This window comes from Vulpes lagopus, chromosome 2 (assembly GCF_018345385.1).
Source record: "Vulpes lagopus strain Blue_001 chromosome 2, ASM1834538v1, whole genome shotgun sequence".
In the NCBI taxonomy this organism is placed as follows: Eukaryota; Metazoa; Chordata; class Mammalia; order Carnivora; family Canidae; genus Vulpes; species Vulpes lagopus.
In genome coordinates this window covers 45,221,904-45,243,026 of record NC_054825.1, presented here as the reverse complement: position 1 = coordinate 45,243,026, position 21,123 = coordinate 45,221,904, and the positions used below count along the sequence as shown (strand labels likewise).

The 21,123-nt window shown below is 36.9% G+C and overlaps 1 protein-coding gene across 6 annotated transcripts in view; it reads left to right on the top strand.

Moving 5' to 3' along the window:
• Positions 1-21,123, top strand: part of NEO1 (neogenin 1) — a 234,951-nt gene that overhangs the window by 49,328 nt on the left and 164,500 nt on the right. For all 6 annotated transcript variants that reach the window (XM_041742737.1, XM_041742741.1, XM_041742738.1 and 3 more), the window contains one exon: positions 18,546-18,863. In XM_041742737.1, the coding sequence (XP_041598671.1) occupies positions 18,546-18,863 (318 nt within the window). The remainder of the gene's footprint in view (positions 1-18,545; positions 18,864-21,123) is intronic.

The window sequence follows — 21,123 nt, the reverse complement described above, 5'->3', positions numbered from 1 at the left end:
CAAAATTGTGGAATAATTACTCAAAAAATTGCTGCTCTTTTAAGATATGGGCCACTAAGTTTTATGTCTTGCTTGTTCTCTGTCATCTGTGTACTTAATATTCACTTTCATTCATCGAAAACTTTAGGTCTTATTTTGCAGTCTTCTCCATTGAAGGTCTGTCATTGTTCTGGAAAACGTGAGTGTCTGCTTTGGCTTACTTTCTAATACCATTATCAGTTCTTCACATTCCCTTCATCTCCAGTGGCTTCTCTTTCATGCCTCTTCAAGCAGCACTAGCTTCCAGAATTGCACCCTACTCCTTGTCGTCTCTCAGCAGTGCTGAAATACCATTAAATAGTATCACAGTCTTACCACAGTCTCTTGTCCTACCAGATTTCTCACATTGTGCTGGCACCATGTACCCATTTTCTCTTCACTCCTGTGTATTTTCTTCTTTATCTGCCTTAGATTCATTGACAGCTATATGCTGGTATTTTCAACCCTCTTACTTCATTGCCACTACCTACTTGTCTACTTAGGAAGGTTGGGTTTTAAATGTCTGTGTTTTCTTCCTTTATAGTCTGCAAAACCACATTCTCATATTTGCACTTCTTTCAAAATAGCAGCCTAAATGTGCTCAGTATGGCCCGGTAATCCTGTTCTCCCTTTCTGGTGCTCCCGTCCCTTCTCACTACAGCTCCTTCAGATGTTTACCCACCTGCAAACCTCTGACCCTTCCTGACAGCTCAGCCTACCCACACCAGAAACAGTTGTACTCATCTCCTACTTCAGCGACTGTACAAGCAATTAACTATGACTCCCATAGTTGACACCAGGCTTACTCGTATCCTCATCTTTCCTTCTCATTACAGCAAAAGAAGTGTCCTTTCTCTGATCTAGAATGAAGTGACATGTTTTTTTAAATATAGACATTTAATGCTTGAAATTTCCCTCAAAGCATTGCTTTAGTTAACTGCACAAATTTGACATGCTGTATTTTCATTAAGTTGAAAATACTTTGTAATTTCTCATGTGGTTTCTTTTAATCTGTGAGTTATTTAGAAGTACATTGCCTAATTTCCAAATACTTTAGGCTTTTCCAGTTATCTGTTACTGATTTCTAGTTTAATTCCATTGTGGTTAGGAGATATACTCCGTACAACTTCAGTTCCCTCATATGTACATGAGTAGTCATCTACAAAATCAAGGGGACTATCTATCAAACTCCAGAGTTTGTGTGCATTTCTCTCTCTCTTAGCAGCTTCCTCCTCTCTCATACTTTGCAAATTGTAGTAACCTTGGCTTCCTCAATTCTGATCTGTTTCTTTAACTGTGAGATCTCAGAAATTACTTTCTCTTTCTCATGCTGAGGACTGGAAAGATGAGATATCTACAGGCTGGAAGATGGGGTAATTTTACAGCTTATTTTGTTTGTTTCCTGTCTCTCAGGGGTCACAGTCCTGCATTTCATGTTGTCCAGTGCCTGAAAAAACATTGTTTCATTGATTTTTGTCCAGTTATCTGGTTGTCTAAGGCAGGATAGTAAGTCTAGTTCCCGTTACTCCATTATGGCCAAAAGCCTGGATCCTAATCTTACCATCTTTTGGTCTGAGTATTTGATTTTATCCTCTGTACTGATTCTTTTCATCTTTCAATATGCTCAAGTCTCTCTTGCAGTACAAAAAATATAAAAGAAGACCAAGCTCAGGTTGTCTTTATTTACTGATTTATCTCTCCTCTGCCTTTTACAGCCAAACTTTTTGAAATGGTCTCTAACATCCTTGCTTCTCAAAATTGTTACTTGTGGTCTCGCAGAATCTGCATCACTTGCATACTTGTGAGAAATGTGGCCAGGCTCCACCCTAAATTTTTACAGAATCAGAATTTTAGCAGAATTTAACAAGGTGATTATGCAAACTAAAATTTGAGAAGTGCTGTTGTTCATTTTATAGGCTCTTATTTCTTCATTTTTCATTTGTTCCTGAGTGCATCGTAGTCTGGTGTCTGTCTTCACTACACCACTAAATCTGCTCTTGCCTAGGTCATCAACGACCCTTTCAATATATATATCCAGTGAATGAGTGGCCAATTTGTATTGTACTCTCAGCAAGTCATCCTCATTCTTTTTTTTTTTTTTGGTGTAAATGTAAATTTCTTTATTTGCATAACTGTTTTATTTTTTAATAAATTTATTTTTTATTGGCGTTCAATTTGCCAACATACAGAATAACACCCAGTGCTCATCCCGTCAAGTGCCCCCCTCAGTGCCCACCACCCAGTCACCCCCACCCCCCGCCCTCCTCCCCTTCCATCACCCCTAGTTCGTTTCCCAGAGTTAGGAGTCTTCATGTTCTGTCTCCCTTCCTGATATTTCCCACACATTTCTTCTCCCTTCCCTTATATTCCCTTTCACTATTATTTATATTCCCCAAATGAATGAGAACATATAATGTTTGTCCTTCTCCGATTGACTTATTGCACTCAGCATAATACCCTCCAGTTCCATCCACGTCGAAGCAAATGGTGGGTATTTGTCGTTTTTAATGGCTGAGTAATATTCCATTGTATACATAAACCACATCTTCTTTATCCATTCATCTTTCGATGGACACCGAGGCTCCTTCCACAGTTTGGCTATTGTGGACATTGCTGCTAGAAACATCGGGGTGCAGGTGTCCTGGTGTTTCATAGATCTGAATCTTTGGGGTAAATCCCCAGCAGTGCAATTGCTGGGTCGTAGGGCAGATCTATTTTGCATCCTCATTTCTTTTCTTTTCTTTTCTTTTCTTTTCTTTTCTTTTCTTTTCTTTTCTTTTCTTTTCTTTTCTTTTCTTTTCTTTTCTTTTCTTTTCTTTCTTTCTTCTCTCTTTCCTTTCCTTTCCTTTCCTTTCCTTTCCTTTCCTTTCTTTTCCTTTCTTTTTTTTCTTTTCAGCTTCTGGGATGTCTGTTCTCTTGTCCTCTGACTTATGTGACTTTTGTAGGCTTGCTTTTTTCCCCTGCCTTTCCCTTAAATGTGTTTTGCAGAATGTGGTCCTTGACTCTCTTCAGATTTTACATTTCTTATTATATCTCATTTTCTCTTGCAACTTCAGTTTCAACATGTATCATGAATGGAATTCATGAATTCAACATGAATCTCTACAAAGTTCCAAGCTTGTATGTCATCCACACCTGTGTTCCATAAGCATCTTAAATTCTCCACATTTATGGCAGACACCCTGATCTTCTCAGCTGTGTCCTCTTCCTCAGTGACTGGCACCTCCATTCAGCCATTGTCCAAGCCAGAAACTCCTCAGTCACCCTTGACTCCTCCACTGCCTTTACTCTACATTTACTCACTCTCACTTCCACATTTAATCATTCTCCAGGGTTTATTGATTTGACCCTAAAGATTCTTCAGATCTTTCCATCTCTTAGTTACTGTTGCTACTTTTCCTAAATAGTACTTCATCGGGTTTCAACCAAGATGACTGTAGTGGCTTCCTAACTGGTTTCCTTCTCTCTAACCTTCTCAAACAAATCTCCATTGTGCAGCAAGCACTGTACTTCTAATTAGGAGTAAATGTGATCTTCACTTCTTATCTTAAAGCCTTTGCCAAGCTTACTAACTTCATAGCATGTAAAAATCCTTACAATCTCTCCTTGCCTACTCACTTCTGAATTTCTTTAGATATTTTTGCCCCTCCACTACTACCTTGTTCCTAGACTTTTACACCTGCTGTTCCATTGATGATGCATTCTGCTCTTTACTGGCTGGGCTCCTATTCATCCCTTAGGTTTCGTGTTAATAATCATGTTTTACATGAATGTCCTCTCTGACTCTCTAGGGCTGTTCACTTCTTTCTCTGCCCTTGTACACACTCTGTCATGGCTTCCACCATGTTGTTGTTATTGTGTTTGTGTGAGCCATGATCATATCATTATGTATTTCCATTGTCAGCACTCTGAGAGTAGGTACTACTGTCTTACTGTTATAATTTAAGTACGTAGCATCCTTCATCCATTCAACAATATTTATTGAGTACCCACTATAGATGCCAGGCAAGATTCCTGCTCTCATCAAGCTTGTATTATGGGGATGGAAGTGGATTAGGGTGAAGTGAGAAATAAAGAATTTTGTTCTTATGTATAGTGGATCTTTAGTAATATTTTTGAAATATTAATGTATAAATTATTTTAACAAACCCTTGAAGTCCATAAATCTTTGATGTCATTGTTACTGACTTAAGCTTGAAACTTTGCTCTCTAAAAATTTAATACACCTTTTTTGGTTAGAGTAAGCTGTGGTAATTAGGTTATTATTCAGAGCCTTTTGTTTTACCTAATTTTGTTTTTATTTTATCTAGTTTCCCTGAACAAAGCTAGGTAAACAAAGGGTATTATAAGTACACTTTACAAATAGTAGTGAGAAGTAATGTTTAACTTCAAAACTAGAAAAATGAAATAGCCAAATATTTTAAATAATAACAAATATAAATTATTAAGTCATAATAAAGGTCAGGACCTAGATCCTGAAATTAGAAAAATTTCTCCTCAAATAACTAAAATATAGATTTAATAATCAGTAGGTTATCTGAAATTGGTAGACTATGTGGAATACTTTCCTTAAAATGCTGTTACTTTATTAAGTTTTAACCAATTATATGAAAACATGATAGTAAATTCATTTAAAAATCTTATATACCAAGACCTTCATTTAAGTATTTTTTTGTAAACATCATAGATTGTGATTAACTGAAGTGAAAAAGGAATTTATTGGTATGATGTCAAGTAGCTTAAAGGATCAATGGAAAAACTAAACCAAACAAATGGCCACTGGTTCATTTGGGCCAAAGAGATTATTTTTTCTTAAATTATAACTCTTCTGGGTTATTTAATTAATTCCACCTCTCTGAATATTTTTGCATTCTGATACCTAAGAGTACATGCTATGGATTACATAGTTTCTGGTATATTATAATTGCTTAGATAATCAATAACCTAATACAGTGTTTTTCTCTCTCTATTTTAATACTGCAAAAATATCAAGAAATAAGAAATATTTTATAAGAAATAAAAAATATCTAGAAATAACATTACCATTAATCACATCTATGAAAATTAAAGTTAATTCAATAATATTGTTTAACATACTCAAAATTTAAATTAACTCAATTATTTTCTATTTTTTGTAGCCCAAGACAGCACAAAAGTTCACTTATTGCATTGTTTTTGTCTCTTTAGTCTCTTTTCATCTAGAACAATCCTCTTGCCTTTGTTTTTCATGACACTGACTTCTTTTTGTAGAGCCCAGCCAGTTGTCTTATAGAATGTTTTAAGTTCCAGATTTCGATAGTTATTTCCTCATGCCTAAATTTATTATTTTTTTAAAGATTTTATTTATATATTCTTGAGAGAGAGAGAGAGGCAGAGACACAGGCAGAGGGAGAAGCAGGCTCCATGCAGGGAGCCCAACATAGGACTCGATCCCGGAACTCCAGGATCACACCCTGGGCCAAAGGCAGGTGCTAAACCGCTGAGCCACCTGAGCTGCCCTCATGCCTAGATTTAGATGAAATGCTTTTAGCAAGAATATTGCAATGCTTCTTACTGCATCCAATCAGAACATGCATGATGTCAGGTTTCTCACTACTGCTAATACTGAATTTGATCACTTAGTTAAGGTGGTGTCCTCTAGATTGCTGTCCATTATGAAGGTACATTTTCTACTTTGTGATTAACAAGTAATTTGTGGCTGCCCTCTAGACTTGTGTAACTGTCCTTTTTGCCTAAATCTTTTATCCAGTTCATCAATTAAAAATTATTTCTTTAATTTTTTATTAAAAGTTTCTAAAAAGTTTAGTTTACAAATAGACATTTTGGAGTAGGTGTTAGACGGTGCCAGTAGTTGCTTAAAATACTTTAATTTTGGGATCCCTGGGTGGCGCAGTGGTTTGGCGCCTGCCTTTGGCCCAGGGCGCGATCCTGGGGACCCGGGATCGAGTCCCACGTTGGGCTCCCAGTGCATGGAGCCTGCTTCTCCCTCCGCCTGTGTCTCTGCCTCTCTCTCTCTCTGTGACTATCATAAATAAATAAAAATTTAAAAAATAAAAAATAAAAAAAAATACTTTAATTTTTCCTGTTTAGATGGTAGACCACTTGTTTATATTTGCCAGTGAAAAGAGCTTTGCTTTGATCCTTTACATCTGCAGTCATGATTCATAATCTTTTACCCTTTGCAGAAATAATGCAACTTTTTTTCTTTAGAAGGAACTTGTTTGGGGCTCCTGGGTAGCTCAGTCAATTAAGTGTCTGGTGATTTCGGCTCAGGTCACAATATCATGGATTGTGAGATTGAGCCCTGTGTCCAGCTCTGCACATAGGGGGGGAGTCTGCTTGAGATTCTCTTCCTCTCCCCTTCCACCCCTGACTCCCATGCGTGCTTGCTCGCTCTCTTTCTAAAGTAAGTGAATAAATCTTAAAAAACAAAACAAAAACACACACATTTGTTTTAAAGCAAGTGAATGAAGAGTAGCATGTGTCCAGGAGAAATATAATGCAAACCACATACATAATTTTAAAATTTCCACATACCACATTAGGAAAGTAAAAACAAAACAGGTAGACTTAATTTTAATAATACATTTCATTTAAATAACTATTTCCAAAATATTTTAAGATATAATCAGTATAAAAGTAATTATGGAGATTTTTTTTTTTAAAGATTTATTTAATTATTCATGACACAGAGAGAGGCAGAGACATAGGTAGAGGGAGAAGCAAGCTCCTCGCAGGGAGCTGGTTGCGGAACTTGATCCCAGATCCCAGGATCACACCCTGAGCCGAAGGCACTCAACCGCTGAGCCACTCAGGTGTCCCTAACAAGATACTTCATATTCTTTGTGTGTATACACCACTCACTAAGGCTTTTAAAATCCAGTGTGTTTCTTATACATAAAGAAAATCTTAATTTAGATTAGTCACTTTTCAAATTCTCAATAGCCACATGTCACTAAAGTGACTACTGTATTGAACAGTGCAGGTTTAATGGTTATGGTCTTGGGCATAAGGGAGCCAAATTGATTTGATTCAGATCTTACCTTCTTCATAGCTAGCTTCATGACTTTGGGCAAATTATTTGTTCTCTTTGTGGCTCAGGTTTTTTTTTGCCGTAAATGAAGGTAACACCTACCACTAGGGTTGTAAGACTTAACACAGGTAAAGCACTAAAACTAGTAGTAACTGTTCAGTGAATGTTAACTATTATTATTATTATACCTTTAGGCTTCATTCTCTGATTCCCATTCTGTCTTAGAAGAATCCTTGTATTTTGGGCCACCTGGGTGGCACAGTCAGTTAAGCGTCTGACTCTTGATCTCAGCTCAGGTTGTGATCTCAGGTTTGTGAGATGGAGCCCCACATTGGGCTGCACACTCAGCATGGAGTCTGCTTAAGACTGTCTCTCCCTCTCTGCCTCTCTCCCGTGCATATGCGTGCTCACTCCCTCTCAAATAAATAAATTAATTAATTAAAAGAAGTATCCTTGTATTTTATTAGGCTAGGACTAGATCTTGGATCTTTTGCTGTTTTATATCTTATTGTTTCTAGCCCTCAGTCTCTTACTTTATCTCTGCTGTGCTGACTTTGTAAACCAATAACATAAACTAGATTTTCCAGGACAGTTTTGAATCAAAGTGTTCTCTCCTCCTGTTGCCATAATTCATTGAAATGAATGGCTCTGCAGATGTTAATGAGTTAATAAAGGATTTGTCCTTATGATTTAAAAACCTCACAAAAGGGGTAACCCTGGTAGCTCAGAGGTTTAGCGCCACTTTCAGCCCAGGGTGTGATCCTGGAGACCCGGGATCAAGTCCCATATTGGGCTCCCTGCATGGAGCCTCCTTCTCCCTCTGCCTATGTCTCTGCCTCTCTCTCTCTCTCTCTATGTCTATCATGAATAAATAAGTAAAATCTTGAAAAAAAAACTCACAAAAGTTTGAGAGCTACAGTAGATTGGGTTCTTAAAAAGTTGACCCACAAATACCTCTTTACTACAAAAGTCTGTGTAATAGTAAGATGGTATATTAGCATGTGTAAGAGAGGCAGTCTTGTCTATTCATAAGTGTGGTTGTATTAGAGTTTTTTAGAATATGGGTTTTTTTTTTTTTTTGAGAGAGAGAGAGAGAGAGAGCGGAGGTGGGAGAGGGAGAGGGGGAGAGAGAATCTCAAGCAGGCTCCACACCCAGTGGGAAGCCCATCTCGGGGCTCCATCTCACAACCCTGAGATCATGACCTGAGCTGAAATCAAGAGTTGGATGCTCAACCAACTGTGCCACTCAGCTGCCTCTAGAATGTGTTTTAAAATAGTTAAGTATCCATTTTCATATTAGGTCAAGGTAGTTGTAGATAATTGAAAAAGTATTCAATGAAGACCTGCAAAGGAGATATCCTTTTAAAAATAATTTGATAACTTACTGTGATAAAACATTTTGTGGGGCACTTGGGTGGCTCAGTGGGTTAAGCATCTGCCTTTGGCTTAGGTCATGGTCTCAGAGTTGTGAGATGGAACCCTGCGACTGGCTGCTTCTCCCTCTCCCTCTCCTTCTGTGCTCTCTCTCTCTTTCTCAAATAAATAAAATCTTAAAAAAGAAAACAAAAACATTTTGTACTCAGGATGCTAGTAAAGTACTATATTCAAAATGGTAGAAGAATATGACACTACTTAATAATCAAAGAAATATCAAAGTATAAGACAATATCACAGTTTGGATTTGGATATTTGGATTATACTTGCAAGTTATTTTTTTTAAAGATCTATTTATTTATTGAGAGAGGGGGAGGAGGGGCAGAGGGAGTGACTCTTCAAATAGACTCCCCACTGAGCTGGGAGCCCAGTGGGGAGTGGAGTGGAGCCTCGATCCCATGACCCACAAAATCATCACTCTAGCTGAAACCAAAAATTGGATGCCAACCACCTGAGCCACCTAGGCACCCTTGTAAGCTACTTTTCACAATATATTATAATTGAGTGCATATTTTCATTAGTATCCTATGGAAAAGTAGAACTGAAAAATACTCTTCGTTTCAGAAATTTAAAATACTCTGCAGCAAGTACTGTATAAAATGTCTTAGGAAAATCTTCTGGCTACAACTAACAAAAAGTTGCTCATAAGATATTTTCATGAAAGCTTCTGTACAATTAATGTGAAAATTCTTACATTTTTCTCATCTAGCAGAATGAAAAATACCCAGATTTTGAGCTGAAATATAAATATTGCTAATATCGTTGGCATGTTAAACTAAGACTGTTATTAACATAACTTTTCTGAGAATTGTCTTAGAGAATTTCCATGTAACTGTTCAGAACGTTGGTGGTATTATTTGCAAGTTATCAGATTGCACTTAGTCTTCTTGCCAATTATATAGAAGTTATTATAAAATATTAATACTTATGACACTTTATAAAAGTGATATTAAAACATTTTTACAAAAGACAGATTTGAAGTCATTGAATGTTAAATTTTTGAGACTGAGGTTGATTTTAGAAATGACTGGAGATTTGACAGAATACGAAGTCACTAAGAATACTCATACATCATTACATACTGGGCCAGCTTGCCTTCACCTTTCCAACCTTAGGATCCTGAAAAGGTTACAAACAAGACACAGAAACCAAGGTACAAATAGCAAGTAGCAATAGCAAAACAGGGATTACTTGAATACTCTCATGAAGTCTAGCCTTTTACCAGGGGAGACAGGCCTTAAAAACAGAGAAAGTGAATGGCTGGGAAGAGCATAGCAAGGGTGGGATTAGGAGCCATGGACCTTCACACAGATAGTTGTCAGAGAAAGCCTCTTTCGAAGTGACGGTTGAAACATGGAAGATGAGAGGAAGCTAGCTCTGGATGGAAGAGTGGGTGCAGAGTAAGTGTTCAGGGAGGGGGTGCCACAAATGCAAAGGCTTTATTTAATATGGGAAAGAATGTAGCTTGTTCAAGAAATTGAAGAATGTGACCAGAGTTTACTGAGTTGGAAGGAGCATGATGTGAGATTAGGTCGTAAAGAGTCAGGGACCAGATCGCGCAGTGCTTTTTGATTGCCATGGTGATGAATTGGATTTTACATTCACTGTAATGGGGGAGCTGTTGAAAAATTAGGCAGAGGAGAAAGATGTATAGACTTCAGTTTTAAGAACACTTACTGTTATTTTATATGTAATGGTCAAAATGTGATTAAAAGTAAAAAAAAATAAGATCCATATTTTGCATAGCAGTTTCTAAAATGTGACTGGTGAAAACTAAGGTGCTACATATTAGTGTGGGAGAAAATATTGTAGGCTTTTGAACTCTGAATAGTCACTTTTTATTGAGGACTTATCTGCCAAGCAGTGAGGTTAGGTGCTTTATACCTGTCTTCACAGAGATTTCCTTGAAAGGAGGGCATTGTTTTTCCTGTTTTATAAGGGAGAGAATTTTAGATATAGAGAGAAATTAACTAGAATAGCAGAGCTAGAATTAATCATGTCTGCTTGACTTCCTTTTACAAAAGAGTTTTCCACTCTGGCTGTTTTTTTGTGGGTTGGGGGGAGAGGAGGAAGGCTGAAAATTGAAGAAAAGGAAAGCACTCTTATAATAACAGATGTTTCATGAATAAACTCAGTTTTCATTTTGGGAGAATGTTTGGGAAAGTAGGTGCTATAAATTAGAGTAATCCGATTACTTTTCCCTAATAGGATATTAGTGGCCTGTAAAAGAATTTCAGGTCTAGCTTTGGTTAGAAGTTGACATCTACTGTTTTATGATCTACCCATACCATCACAGTTTTTCAAAGCGTAAGTATATCAGGCGAGTAAAACCATCCATGTAATATAAACAGCTAACCACACGCCTTACTTGAAATACCAGGGAAGGAGTTCCGCGTCCTGTAGATTTAGTCTTTGGAGAAATTAGCTCTGCAGGGCAGAGAGAGGGGCTGAGCTCTGGAGCTGGGAGCACTAATTGTTATGTAGCAAAGCAGGGTGGAAAACATTTAACTCCTAAGTATTGCTTGTTTGTAATCAATAATGTGAATATATTTATTTCATTGAGTCCTTCAAATAGAGTATTGTTTTAACTTCCTAATTTTTAGACTTTTTGGTTTAAGATTGAGAACTTGAAGCAAGAGAAACTAAATTATATGGTGAGAATGGACACCAAAGGATCAGGAAGTATGAAATGTAGGATTTACAGACTGACTGGATGGGATACTGTGGTCAAAAGTAATGTTATTAAGGAATAAAAGAGGTATGAAGTCCTTTGACATTAGTATCTTAGTTTATAAAGAAAACACAGTTTTCATAGGTTGAATGACATTATGTACAGAATGCTTACATTTGTAGGTTTGTAAAAAGGCTCTCTTATCTTTCTGTCCTGCATTTCTGCTGCTGTCAAACTTTGAACCTCTGTGGGCAAAAAGATAGGTTTCATTTTATTTCTTCCAGTATTCAAATACTGTATGTAATTTTTCTGCTCTGGGCACGATAAAATTTAGGATTATTGGCCATGCTGGTAGGTAAGTGATATGATTTGTTGATATTTGGGGGTGGGGGGAATTACAACTGAAATAAGTTCCCTGTGGATATTTTCCTTTCATAAGATAGAATTCTATCAAGAAGTGTGAAGTATTTTATCAAAAAGTGAGGAATAGTCTATCAAGAAGTGAGAGGTATTCCATTAAAAAGTGAGAAATTTGCAGAGACTGCGAAATGTAGGAGAGAGCAGACAGGATCATCAGAATAATGTGTATCGTGACTGTGGTCATAGTAAACTTAAATTAAGCAAACTTAAGTGAATAGGGAATTAGGACCCTGGTGGGAATTATAGGCCAGTTTTTATACAAAGTCAGCTAAGGAGTGAGAGTCTATTACGCTTCTACTGTGACAAAGGAAAAATAGTTAAAGAAACGGTGATAGATCTGAGCACTGGGTGTTTTAAGTGATGAATCACTGAATTCTGCTCCTGGAACCAATATTGCACTGTATGTTAACTAAAATTTAAATAAAAATCAATTTAAAAAAAAGAAATGGTGATAGATCTTAATTTTTCTTTTTTTGGTGATAGATCTTTAAAAAAAAACCAAAAACTCCTGTTCCCAAGAAAGGATTACTTATTACCAGCAACAAAAAGTTATTTTGTTATTAAAAAAGAAAAAGATGACAAGAAGAATGCATCAGTAATTGTTCATATTTTAATAAGTAAGCAGTACAGAAATCTGTGGAGTAAAAAGTCTTCCCCTCTGTATGCTCTCCCATCAGTAGCTGAATCCCACTACTTTCCCTGGGAGAAAACACTGTTAAACTATGTTTATTCTTTTAGCTTTTTCCCTACATTATTTTTATTTTTAAGATTTTATTTATTTTAATTTTTTTTAAAGATTTTATTTATTTACCCATGATACACACACACACACACACACACACACACACACACACACACAGAGGCAGAGACCCAGGCAGAGGGAGAAGCAGGCTCCATGCAGGGAGCCCGACATGGGACTCCATCCTGGGTCTCCAGGACCACACACTGGGCTGAAGGCGGCGCTAAACTGCTGAGCCACCCAGGCTGCCCTATTTATTTATTTTAGAGAAAGCACACGTATGAGCAGGGAGGGAGTGCAGAGGGAGAGAATCTCAAGCATACTCCCTGAGCATGGAGCCTGATGTGGGGCTCAGTCCTACCATCTTGAGATCACAACCTAAGCCAAAATCAGGAGTCAGACTTAACCTACTGAGCCACCCAGTAATTTAATATTTGCATTTAAATATACAAATACACATATATTCATTTATGTATATATTTTTATGTAAGTAAGGTCATACTACATGCATTTTGAACTTGAATAATTTTTATTTAACAGTATATATATTTTAGCAATTTTTGAGTGTTGATAGGTGAATATGCCCCAGACTTTTCATATTGCCCCCACTCTTGTGCAGACTATGTATGAAAATAGCTTTATTTCTGCTTGAATAGTATTGTGTTTTATGTAAGTATTCACACAATAGCAAAGGCGAAAGAAAAAATTAAAAGTCAACTGGAATCTCACCACCCTGAGATAATGTGCATTTTAATGGTTTTTGAAAAACCTACTCCTTTAGGTATTCACACAAGTGTGAACATCACCCACACCTACCACATATTCATATAGTATTTATAAAGGGTTATACACACAAGTTGATTTTTATTATGAAATTAATTTCTATGTGTGTGAAGATCTTTACCCACTCACTCTTCTACTTCCTCCCAGTAAATCAGTGGTAACAACCTGGGTTAGCTTTCCTATTTTCTCAGTGCTCGTACAGTCAAATGCATATGACATTTTATTATTTATATATGTCTGCATTGTTCATTTTCCCAGAATTCATTCCAAATCAGCTGAAATGGGACTCACTTATTTTTTACTGGCTAAATATTTTAAGGCAGAAGTCAGTAAACTATAGTCAATGGATCAAATCCATCCTGCTGCTTGTTTTTATAAATATTTATTGAAACACAGCCTCATCCATTTTTTTATTGAGTGACATGGCTTAAAATTATTTGTTATGTGTAATATATTTCCTCTCAGTCTTGTCATATTTTTCTTTGTTATATTTGCCATGAAATTTTTAAAATTTAAATGCAATGAAGTGAAGCATATCTATCTTTTCTAACTTTGAAGTTCTCTATTTTGATTGAAAACATTGCTTGACTCCAGAGTTATCCTTGTATTTTCCTAAAATTTAAAAAAAGATTTATTTGAGAGAGACAGTAAGTGAGAGAGAGACTGCATGCACACAAGTGGTGGTGGGGGGGCAGGGGTAGAGGGGCAGAGAGAGAGAGGGAAAAGCAGACTCTCTGCTGAGCAGGGAGCCAGATGTGGGCTCTATCCCAGGACCTTGAGATCATGACCTTAGCTGAAAGCAGACCCTTAACCAGCTGAGCCACCCAGGCGCCCCCTAAAATTCTTTTACATAGTTTTTTCGTTGGTTTGGAATGTATTTTTTTATATGTGTATGAGTGGCATTATAGTGTAGTGTGCTTAACATCCAGACCAGAGTCTATTATTCTATTCAGGTTCTATTATTTACTTACTACTTGTGTGATCTTGGACAAGCTATTTAACATTTCTATGCTTTAGTTTTCTCCTCTAAAATGAGGATAATAATAGTACCTATCTCATAAGATAGTAGTGGAGATTAAATGAGTAGTTAGTATGTAGAGAGTGTTTAGAGCAGTCTTATACATAGAAACATGTTAAGTGTTTATTGTTATCACATGTTATAAGTGGGCTTCTTATTTTTCCCTCATGTTGATAACCAGTTGTCCTAGAAACATTTTTTTGAGTAGTTCATTCTTTTCCCCAGTTGATATCAAATGCCATCTATGTTGCATATTAAGTTTCCAAATATTTATTTATTTGTTTGTTTGTTTTGTGGCTCTCTAGCCTGTTATGTGGCTCTGTTTATCCCTGCTTCCAGAGCCGTAGTGGCTTAATAAATACTGAAAACTGATGACTGCAGTCCCTTTACTTTGTTCTTCTAAATTGTTTTGCCTCTTCTTGGCTTTCTTTGCTTTTCTATATAACTTTTTAATGACTTATCAAAACTTACAAAACCCTGTTTATTAATCTTACCGTAGAAGAGAGTGATACTAATTGACTAGTATTGGAATGGAACCTGTGGTTTTGTTAATACTTCAAGCAGTGGAAGTTTTTAGAAGTTGGTTGGTTGTATCACCTAAAGATTAATACCATCCATTGTGGTAAATGGACATTGGGGACATGGTGAATGATAATACTCTAGAAAGATTGTAAGCCTCTAAGTGCCAAACTATCCTCAGATACCCCAGGGCACCTCGCAGAACTCCAAGGGGTATTTTAAATTGTCTAAGGCGGGATGAGCACTGGGTGTTCTGCTATATGTTGGCAAATTGAATTCCAATTAAAAAAAAAAAAAAAAACTTTCTAAGGAAATGCAGCGACATCTGTTGGACACAGTGCAAACTTCTAGGTCAAGGTAGTTTACAGTTTCTTTTCTAAATTTTTTTATTTTTTGGTTTATTTTTCTTTAATTGGAGTTCGATTTGCCAACATATAGTATAACACCCAGTGCTCATCCCGTCAAGTGCCCTCCTCAGTGCCCGTCACCCATTCACCTCCACCCCCTGCCCACCTCCCCTTTCACTACCCCTTGTTTGTTTCCCAGAGTTAGGAATCTCTCATGTTCTGTCTCCTTCTCTGATATTTCCCAATCATTTTCTCTCCTTTCCCCTATAATCCCTTCCACTATTTTTCATAGTCCCCATATGAGTGAAACCATACAATGTCTGTCCTTCTCCAATTGACTTAACTTCACTCAGCATAATACCCTCTAGTACCATCCACGTCGAAACAGATGGTGGGTATTCGTCATTTCTAATGGCTGAGTAATATTCCGTTGTGTGCATAGACCACATCTTCTTTATCCATTCATCTTTCGGTGGACACTGAGGCTCTTTCCACACTTTGGCTATTGTGGACATTGCTGCTATAAACATTGGGGTGCAGATGTCTCGGTCTTTCACTGCATCCGTACCTTTGGGGTAAATCCAGCAGTGCAATTGCTGGGTGGTAGGGTAGCTCTATTTTTAACTCTTTGAGGAACCTCTACATTGTTTTCCAAAGTGGCTGCATCAGCTCTCATTCCCACCAACAGTGCAAGAGGGTTCCCCTTTCTCAACATCCTCGCCAACATTTGTTGTTTCCTGCCTTGTTAATTTTCCCCATTCTCACTGATGTGAGGTGGGATCTCATTGTGGTTTTGATTTGTATTTCCCTGATGGCAAGTGATGCGGGTAGTTTACAGTTTCAACATTTGATTATGCTACCTTCATTTTAGTGCTGTGATGTTTATGAAATTGGGTTTCGGTGTTTGCTGGGATAAATACCAAGTACCATGCACAAGTCAGTGTGGAACAGGAAATGAAGATGGCAGTATCCAATTTGATTTCAAAGTTTGAGAACTCATGCAGTGTCTAGTGGGTGTACACATCCCATAGTAACTAATTGTGGTTGTTTAAAAGTTAAAATAGTTTTCAACTTACATGTATGATTTTTTTTTAATAGGAGATACTAACTTGGGACATAAATATTGATTCATTTGTTTGAACCTAACTATTACATAAAACCGAACTGTTAGGTATTTCTTTTAGCTGAGGGAATTCATGAAAAAAATAACTAAAAAAATAAGGGCACCAGGAACCAAGAAACTTTGGGAACTTCTGTCCTTAACAAACAAGTCATTACAAATATTTAAAAATTAAGAACATTTGAAGTTCTGTGTAGGTACTGTATGCCATGCCTGCTTGTAACAAGTTGAAACTAAGTAATCTCATCTGGGCACCAGGGACAGACAGTATTTCTAAGAAAGCAGTATTTAAACTGGGCTTGAAGGAAGACTCAAAGTTCATTGGAGAGGGATGATGATGGGACTAGCTTGTGTGAAGAGGGCAGGAGCTGTGGGGGGTGACAGGTGCAGCAAGCCTTAGAGGGCAAGGGGGGAGTGATCCTGGGGGAAGGCTGGACAGTGGGCAGAGGCCAGGGCACACAGAAACCTAGAAGTCCAGTTAGGGAGTTTATTTAGATTCCTTCATAAAGGGCAGTGGCAAGCCTTTGAGGGATTTTAAGTGAAGGAACAATACCTTAGGTCACTGTATGTTTACCTAGGGAATAAAATACAAAGATGATATTCATAAATATTTAAGGAATGCTGTATTCTAAGTAATACAGAGTGCATATTTGTGGTAATATTTTGAAGGGCCTTGATTTTCAGACATTCTTTGAAGGCATATACTCTCAAGTTGGCTGTAGGGGCTTTTAAAATGAAAGGAAACCGAAAGCAAGATAGAATGTTAGGCTGTGAAACATTTACATTTGTGTAATTATTTTTTAAATGGCAAAAACTTTGTCCAAATTTTAAAATGAAATTTATTAATAGTTATTAATACTTATTTTAATTTGTTAATCTGTATTTTTACTGCCAATCTAATACATTTTATCTCTTAAGATCCTGAATTGTGTAGTTTGGGTGGTATAATAAAGATTTAGTGTTACACAGGAATGGTATAAAAATAATTTATCTTAGTTTAGCTATCATTTTGTACTGCCCCGGAGTTGATATTTTTATTTATTTTACTTTAGTATCAGTGTAACATTTTTTACAGTAATAAGAAGCAAATCACTGCAGGTTACTTCTGAAAAATTCCTAAGCTCATTCTCAAGAGTTTTAATAAGGCCTAAAGAATCAATTTCATAACTATCAAGTAGAGATGGAACCCACGTCATGGTGTTTGAGGGAGGAAGATTAGTCTGTTTGGAATTTGATTAGCATTGTAAGTGTTAGAAAAGCTTAAAACAAGTGTTATTTCCTTTCCTCTGCCAGTATGTTTCATATTTACTTAGAACCATTCTCTCATTATGTAATAAAGAGCTAGTGTCATCCTTAAATTACAATATAAACTATAGATAAAGGGATGTGTAGGTACATTTTAAAACAGTCTTGGTTTCATTTATTGGACTAAGCTTCCCTAATTGCTCACATGAAGAAATCTGATTAGAATTGATTATAGTCTGATTGCAAGGGAGTTGGTCAGTACTCTTTTTGAAGAAAAGAGGTAAAGCTTAAAGTTGGAAAGTTTTCTTTGGCTTAGAATATAAGATTTATAGCAAATGAAACAAAAATTATGTTCTTCTCATGTTCAAGGAACTAAGAAAAGTTAAACTGATCCCTCCTCTGCTCTTTATATCAAAACTAATTCAGGGGCGCCTGGGTGGCTCTGTTGGTTAAGCATCTGACTCTTGATCTCAGCTCAGGCCTTGACCTCAGGGTTGTGAGTTCCCTACTTAAAAAAAATGAATTCTAGATGAAGATTAAGTGTAGAAAATTAAATCACAAACGTACTAGCATAAAACAAGGCTAACATTTTTTATAATCTTGGAATAAAAATCCTTTTAACAGATTTAATTTTAAGTAAAGTTTGTTTTTTTATGGCAAAAATAATGTCAAAGTGGAAAAAGGAATATTTGCAAATCATAATAGCTATGCCCAAAGATTGCTAAATCAATAGGATGAGTAATCCTCTAGAAAAATGGATAAAGTATATGTATGGTGAATTTATGAAAGAAATATAGCCAACAAACATACCTTATTAATAATAACAAAGAATCATTTCAATTTTTTGCTTCCTTTCTGTATCATAGAATATTTCGCTTTGAATAAAATAATTTTAAATATTTATAAATCCAATTGTAGAGTTTGAAATAAAAACTTTTATTAGTTATTCATAAATCTAATAAGGTCAGATTATCTCATCTGGCAGAGTCTTTTTTCTCCTCTTCTTCTAAATGGGTCATATTTTTATTTCCTAGTAAAAGAAATTTTATTTATTAGACCCTCATAGTGAAATGACTTCTTACATATTGTATCCAAAGAGCATAATTATTTAACAATAATTTTTATTCAAATGATATTTTCTTACAGAAATAGAAGAAGAAAGTTTTGCTTAGCTTTGTTCTTTTTGTTATTTTTGTAGGATCCAGCATTCGAAAATTCACTCCATTTTATTTTCTGGTGGAACCAGTGGATACACTCTCAGTTAGAGGCTCTTCTGTTATATTGAACTGTTCAGCATATTCTGAACCTTCTCCAAAAATTGAGTGGAAAAAAGATGGAACTTTTTTAAACTTAGTATCAGATGACCGACGCCAGCTTCTCCCAGATGGGTCTTTATTTATCAGCAATGTGGTGCATTCCAAACACAATAAACCTGATGAAGGTTATTATCAGTGTGTGGCCACTGTTGAGAGTCTTGGAACCATTGTCAGCAGGACAGCCAAGCTCACAGTAGCAGGTAAGTTGTTTTTAAGTAATTTATTTGTATTTTCCAATTTTTATAGAGGGTATATCTTGATAAAAAGCAGTATTACCCTAGAGTTTTGATTTTGGTAACAAGAAATATTCATTTAACAAGTATCAATTGAGCATCTGCTAGGCGTATGGGATTATGCTAAAACTTGCCTAGTGCCTTCAGGAATAAACTGTAGCACTTTTCCACTTTGTCATTTAGATTGCTTGCAGTTGGGATCAGAAGTATTAAGGCCATTCTTCTTTTTAACTTGGAAATGACAGAGGAAGTTGTATAGGAAAATTGATTCCTTTTGATTGCTAACTTTTATCCTCCCAGCATAATGGCTTTGTAAAACTTGCCATATCGCCAGAATCTTGGTTCCTTTATGCCCCAGCCAAGGAAATGACATTTAATTGTATTAATTATTTAAAAACCTGTAGGATATGGGTCGGAAGGTGAAGAGCAGAAAGTTGTAAAGAGACAAACATGCACTCCCCTTCAGAGCATTCTTATTTGAAGAATAATGGAAAGTGTAAGCTGCATAAGTCATACTGGTTATAGGCACTGGTATTCATTCCTCAGGCCAGTGTTTCTTCACTTGAGTACTGGATGAAATAGTTTTGCTAAGGGTCACATTGTACAAAAATTGTCTTACATTTAAGTCTTATGTTTATACTCATCTTGCTAAAATGCTCACATTTAGAAAAAGAACACGACTGACTGACAGACTAGCTCCCCATTTCCCGCTCACTCCAGGCTGTTTGCTCATTCGTTTTTGGAACCAGATACTCAAAGCTAAATTTGAGTGTGATATAAAGCCTCTGTAATTATTCCATACTCACAGACTGAGGATGGAGAAAAGGGGGGAGGGGTCACTTCTTTTAATAATCAGCCTTTCCTCTTTTCTTTTTTTTTCCTTCTTCCTTCTTTTCCTTTTTTCCTTTCCTTCCCTTCCTCCGTTTCTTCCTTTAATCTGCTTGCCAGGCTTTCTCCAACATGTTGATAAATAAGTTAGCATTATGACTGCCCCTACAGTGTCACTTAGGTGAGTTCCTGTTTATCATTTATGTTTTTATTTTTTTAAAGATTTTATTTATTTATTCATAAGACACACACACAGAGAGAGAGGCAGAGACACAGGCAGTGGGAGAAACAGGCTCCTTGAGAGGAGCCCAATGTGGGACTTGATCCCGGAATTCCAGGATCACGCCCTGAGCCAAAGGCAGATGCTCAACCACTGAGCCATCGAGGCATCTCTATCATTTATGTTCTTAAGCTGGACTTTAATCAGGACTTTTGGTCTCAGCTGTCTCCCACAGCCATTCACCAAGTGATTTCTGCTTCCTAGTTTCTCTGTACATGATCCTGAGGCTACTTGTCATCATCCCTCACCACACACAACCTTGTACCTGTCTGCTGCCTCATTCTTCCTCGTCCAGTCCAGTGGTAAGGCTCTTTCCTCACCCTTCAGGAGCTCTTTGGTGTCATCATCAGGAGGATGTCTAAACTCTGGCACACACCTCTAGATCTTTTCATGAGTTGGCCTCCAGTTCTCCAGCATTCTTTCTTCCTTCCTTTCCTCCCTCCCTCCCTCCCTCCTTTCCTTCTGTCCTTCCTCCCTCCTTTCAGAGAGAGGGGTGATGGTGGGAAAGGGCAGAAAAAGAGAGAATCTCAAGCAGATTTCCCACTGAGCGCAGAACCCAATGCGGGACTCTGTCCCAGGACCCTGAGATCATGACTTGAACTGAAATCAAGAGTCAGACACTTAACCGACTGAACCACCAGCTTCATTTTCTAGCACTTCATTCTGCCTCTGTCCCTGCCCTCTACCATCATCATCAGTGGGACCACTTTCACCATATTTTAAGCTCTGCCAATACTGAATATTTTCAAATTCCTTTTGTTCTCTGCCTCTGGCCTTTGCTCATGACTGCCTCACTGCCTATTAAGCCTGTCCTCTACTTCTTCCTTTCTTTCTACTCTGCTGGGTCTGTCCATCCTTCTTTTTTAGCTTTTATACCTGCAGGAAGCATTTTTTGGCCTAATATCTTAGTAAACAGTCAATTTTAATACAATATAATCAATTATTTGGCTACAGACAGCATTCTATAGGAGAGTTTTTAAACTCAGTCATAGCCTGAGTATCAGGAGGAAATGATATCTGAGCTAAGATATGAATAAAAATTCTTTCAATAGTTGCATAGTATCCATTGTATACATATACTGTGATTCATCTAAAAGACTTCCTTTTTTTTTTTTTTAA